General features: G+C 57.0%; 1 protein-coding gene across 1 annotated transcript; it reads right to left on the bottom strand.

Moving 5' to 3' along the window:
• Positions 1-5,550, bottom strand: LOC115834365 (spermatogenesis-associated protein 20-like). The gene is given in 10 exon segments (XM_030809117.1): positions 1-361; positions 541-621; positions 1,393-1,592; positions 3,099-3,310; positions 3,601-3,845; positions 3,924-4,133; positions 4,230-4,304; positions 4,526-4,630; positions 4,723-4,853; positions 5,351-5,550. Coding segments are annotated over 10 exon segments (1,518 nt in total). The 5' UTR covers positions 5,439-5,550; the 3' UTR covers positions 1-190.
• Between the last annotated feature and the right edge of the window lie 69 nt (positions 5,551-5,619).

Here is a 5,619-nt window from a genome sequence, read left to right as displayed (position 1 = left end):
TTACCACGGGACACTGTTAAGTTTATTCTAGGGTGAGTGGGTGCCCAAGGGGGGCAGTGAGTATGGCCGAGGTCACCTGGTGGCGGGGTGCTCAGGGATGGCCACAGGTTCTATAGGGCCCTGCAGGGCCTGAGTCTCTAGTAGGTTGGGATGCTTCACCTTCTGCCCCAGCCCAAGGGGGTTGGGGCAGTCATGGATGTAGCAGTTTTCGTAATTCGCAGGGATCAGTGATGGGCATTGAGCAGGCTTGATTCTCACACACATATGCAGTGGCCTGGTCTTCCAACCGTCGGAGGGTACTCAGGAAAGGCAGCTGGCGGGACAGGAAGCTCGAGGGGTCCCCATCAGCCAGAATCAGCACCTAGGGCAGCAGCAGAGCAGGGAGAGTCACCTGCTGGGGTGGGGTCACCTGCCCATTGGCAAGGCCCACTGGGAAGTTCCCTCTTCCCAACATTCCGAGGGCAAGGAGATGTTGAGGAGCTGAGGATGGGAGGGGGCAGCTCTGGGGAGGTGGCAGGTTGGGCTCACAGGGACGGGTACCTTGTTAGGAATGTAGACAGAGTGGACGCACCGCACCAGAGCCTTGGTGTCCTTGGCCTGGCGGTCTCCACAGATCACGATCTGACCGGAATAGAAAGGTCACTCCGGTGTGTCAGGGGAGGGAGGGCTGAGCCCTAGACCACCAGGGCTTCCCCATCCTCCCTCCACCCCACCCTATATCCCTAAGAAGGAACAGGGACTCATCTCAGCTGCCAGGATGAGTTAATGCTTGGCAAGTGGGAGCACACACACACTCACACATGAGAATACCGAAGTGGAAATGTCATACGTATACACAATGTTACAGATACAAACACGGGGAGACACACACCCAGAAGACCCAGAGCACACAGAGACCCATCCAGACAGACACAGAGTAGTCACACACACACACACACAGTAGATGCCCACAAAGAGGCAGATACCACACACACAAACACCAGACACACACGCATGCAGGCAGACACAGAGGCAAACCTGCAGATGGGGCATCCACATGCAGACAGACAAACACACACGACGAACACTCACACCAGCATCCCCCTCAAAGGTAGGTGCATAGACACACACCTCCAGGGTCACACACACCCAGAAGTACACACACACCAATAACACAGTACGGACAGAAGCAATTACACTGATACCACGACGTACAGAGAAACACTTCATCAACCACCACGGACTCATGTTAACTTCTGCCTCCCTGTCTGACAGACGCCTCCACGCGCCTGCACACACACAGACCTGAGCTCCGGGGACAGCCCAGGAACCCCACCCCCTGTTCCCATCTGCCATCGCAGCCCCAGCTTCCCTCCCACCTGAGGTCCCAGCCCAGATGCCCTCACCCCCCACCTGCTTGAGGGTCTGCTGCTGGGCTGAGAGGGCGCGGACCATCTCGGGCAATGCCACCGGGACACGGCGCATGCGCTCGGAGAAGGCGGTCAATAGGCACACACACTTGTCCATCCAGTCCTTGTGGCCCGTGAAGCCATGGAGCCGGAGCAGGTTGTGGGCTGACACAGAATTGGCGCTGGGCTCTGCGCCATCCTGGTCTGCAGCACACAGGGAGGCAGGGGGTAGGGGTAAGGGCGGGTCACTGAGTCCCAGGACCCCGCCCAGGACTGCATCCAGGGCCACTTGGGGGATGGGACAGAAGAAAGGCCCCGCCCATCCCATCCCTGCCGGCCTCAGCATTCTCCTCGGTGCCCTCCTGGAACACGCGGGCCCTGCCTATCCTCCAGGATATAGGCTGCCCGCTCCAGGCCTGTCATGCGCTGCTCCCTATGCCTGAACTCTCTCCACAGCTTCTCCATGGCCACATGGCCCCTTTCCCTCCAGGCCTTGGTTAAATGACACCTGTCACATGTGTCCTCTAATCTCTCCCTAGGCTGAGTTGGGCCTCCTCTGTGGTTCTCTCCCAAGGCCCTTTCATTCACTCAGTTAACATTTATTAAGCACTTACAATGTGCCAGAACCACACTAGACCCTGGGGATACAACACTGGCAGAAAGTCCTGATCTTTGAGGAGCTAAAATCTGAGTTTCAGGAAAGAAACCTTTAACCACAGACAAGGCACATGGGTGATAGGGAGCAGGTACACATAGAGCGTCCTACTTCTTCATGGCATTCACCACAATTTTAACTACACATTTGTGCATGTGTTTTTGCATTATTACCGCATATTCGCTGTCTCCCCTACTATACTGTAAGCTTCATGAGGGCAGGGACCAAGTGAGCCTTGGTCAATATCTGAATCCATGGGTGTCAGTTACTGTGCTAAGCATGTTTACAGAACAGCTAAATTCATCTTTACATCAACCCTGTAAGGTAGTACCAATGTTAGCTCCATTTTACTTATTAAGAAACAGGCCAGGCATGGTGGCTCTCACCTGTAATCCCAGCACTTTGGGAGGCCGAGGTGGGCAGATCACTTGAGCCCAGTAGTTTGAGACCAGCCTGGGCAACATGGAGAAATCCCATCTCTACAAAAAATTAGCCAGGCATGGTGGTGCATGCCTATAGTCCTAGCTACTCAGGAGGCTGAGGTGGGAGAATTGATACAGCCCTGGAGGCGGAGGTTGCTGTGAGCCAAGATCATGCCACTGCATTCCAGCCTGGGTGACAGTGAGACCCTTTCTCAAAAAAAAAAAGAGAAAGAAAGAGAGAAAAGAAAGGAAGGAAAGAAAAAGAAAGAAAGAGAAAGAGAGAAAGAGAGAAAGAAAGAAAGAAAGAAAGAGAAAATAAAAAGAAAAGAAAAGAAGGAAACAAAACACGCTGAGCGTAGTGGTTCACGCCTATAATCTCAGCACTTCAGGAAGCCGAGGTGGGAGGATCACTTGAGCCCAGGAGTTCAAGGTCAGCCTGGGCAACATAGCAAGACTCTGTCTCTATTTAAAAAAAAGGAAATTGAGATTCAGAAATATTACAGCAGCCAAAAATCACACCATTAATAAGTAGCAGAGACACAAAGCCAGGAGGGCTCCTGCCCACACCAGCTCTTCACCCATGCTGCACTTACACCTCCCAGGACCCCAGACTAGCCCTGCACCCCCACTGACCGTCCTTCAGACGCAGGGGCAGGCCAGCCCCCAGCTCAGCCTCACTGCAGAAGTAGCCGCCACCCTGGGAGTCCCAAAAGAGCTTGTCCTGTGTGTCCTGCAGCCGCAGAGCCCACTCGAGCCACGCACTCTCCTGTGAGGCCTCATACAGGTCCAGCAGGCCCCGCACCACGAAGGCGTAGTCCTCCAGGAAGCCCCAGCAGGGTGGGTTGCTGGGGGACAGGCATTAGGGGAGGGGCTGGGGAGAGCCCCAGGAGAGAGGCCTTTCCCAGAGGAGGCCCTTTCATGCATTTGTTCACTTAACCCTCCAGATGAACCCTCCTCTTGGGCAGGTGCCATCAGCCCACTTCCCAGATGAGTAAATGGGCCCAGGGAGGCTACAAACTCACAGCAAGAACCTGAAAGAGCCAGGACTGGAGTCCACGTGGAGGGGAGAAGTAGGGCAGAGGTAGGCTGGGGACGCGTGGGGAGATGAGCCCTCCCGGTCTACCCAGCCTCCAACCTGTGCTCCACAGTCCCCCCAGACAGGCTCGGTCTCAGATGTGCTGCCCCACCATTCCAGGCAGCCAGCATCTTGTTGTCCAGGTACGGCTTGGGCCAATGCTTCCGGGCCTGGAAGAGCTTCTCCAGCCCTGTATTGAGCAAGGTCCTCACGGCCTCCACATCCAAGCCAAAGCGGGCAGCAGTCAGCTCCAGCGAGTACCGGACGGTCAGTACATTCTGACCCCGCAGCTCCCCCTTGGGGTCCTGAGGAGAATGGCCTTTGTCTGCGAGCTCACGCCTGGCAGGCACCAGGGCCCGTCAGGTGACCCCAGAAGTCCTCACCTGACTGGGGCTGATGTTACCAGCCTCTGTGAGGCCGTAGTGCTTCATTAGGAGCTGGCCTGAGGTCAGCGGCTCGGTGGCACCTAGCACAGGCTCCGGGAGGAGCTGCTGAAACTCTTTGACCGTCCACACATAGTAGGCGCCCTCTTTGGGCTACATGCCCCGCTCTGGGGGCGAGTCTGCATCTTCTGCGCTATAGAAGCCTCCGGACTGTGGGGAGGGGAGAGTTGGCTGGCCCCGGCCCACAGGGCAGTGGAGCCCCAACCCCTCCCACAGCCAGGCCCGCCTGCCACCATGGACACACACCCGGTGGCTCAGGCTCCGAGCCACGTACTGCAGGATGCCTTTGGCCACGTCAGAGTAGAATTCATCACCAGAGATCTAAGAAAGGGAAGAAAGGAGACTGTGAACAGAGGTCACTGGGGAGGCCCAGGTGGAAGGCGGCAACATTCTCTGAGGCAGGTGGGGGAGGGAAGCCTGGGTAGTGGGTACATGGGAGGGAACAGGGGATTCAGATTAAGAGGAGCCACAGTCACCAGGAAGGCCTTGGGAGGGGCAGCCAGAGTGAGATGCCTGTTCTCTGGGCTGGGGTCAGGGGTCACCTGGAAGGCCTGCGAATAGGCCACAGCGAGCTGTGCCTGGTCATAGAGCATCTTCTCAAAGTGAGGGACGTGCCACTGGCAGTCTGTGGAGTAGTGGTGAAAGCCCTGTGCGGATACAAAGCTGGAGGCCAGTCCCAGCCTCTGCCCCACCCCACAGCTCCCTGCTGCCCCTCCAGGGAATACCCAGTGCCCGTCACCTGCCCCACATGGTCCCGGATGCCCCCGTTAGCCATCATTTTCAGGGTATGCAAGGCCATCTGCTGGGCCCGAGAGCCATCCTGAGTCAGTCGATGGCTGAGCCAGTAGGAGAACAGAAAGCTCAGGATCATTGTGGGGGCACCAAGAACATGCGGGTGAGAGAATGGGAAAGTGGGGACAGAGATCGGGGTTGTCAGGAGGCCTTGGGCCAGGCAGAGGCTGGGAGTTCACTCAACAGGCAGTCTCTGGACAGGCTGTGAGGTCAACAGTCAACCCACAGGACAGAAGGTAATAGCCTAAGCCAGAGGTCAGATTACCATTGGCTCACAGAGGACCGGTAAGTTACTTGTCCCCCCAGAGCCCAGAATGTCATTAGCCAAGCCAGGGTCACTGGGTCACTGGCCAAGTGAGGGGACAGAAGGTCATCATCTAGGTTAAGATGAGAGGGTCACTGCTGACACCAGCAGTCGGGTCTTCACCGATAGCTACCGACAGGCTAGGGGCAAGGAGGTCACTGCCAGTCAGGAGGACAGGAAGCTACGGGTGAGGCCAGGAGCCAGTAGGTCCCTGACCAGCATAGGAATCAGAAGGCCAAAACCTGGGCTAAGGCAGGCATGGGGCACTGACCCGGCGTGGGAAACTTGGGGGCCTCAGCGAAGCCACCGTATTCCTCATCATAGCCCTCGTCCAGCTGCTGGAAGCAGCAATTGTTCATGGTGGCGGCAGAGGGCGGCAGCTGGCGGTCACCCACGCTGATCTCTGATCGGGCCAGCAGGGCGGTGGTGACACGCTGGCTGCTTTCTAGCAGGGTGTTCTTGTTCTGTTTCCACTGTGGGAGGTGGGGGCACACCTGGAGGTCAGCTAGGGGGAGGGGCTCTTGTTTCCTAGTCCCCCAC

Source organism: Nomascus leucogenys, unplaced genomic scaffold, assembly GCF_006542625.1.
Source record: "Nomascus leucogenys isolate Asia unplaced genomic scaffold, Asia_NLE_v1 001624F_29820_qpd_obj, whole genome shotgun sequence".
Taxonomy (NCBI): domain Eukaryota; kingdom Metazoa; phylum Chordata; class Mammalia; order Primates; family Hylobatidae; genus Nomascus; species Nomascus leucogenys.
The sequence above is the reverse complement of the archived record's forward strand: the minus strand, read 5'-3'. Positions and strand labels throughout refer to the sequence as shown.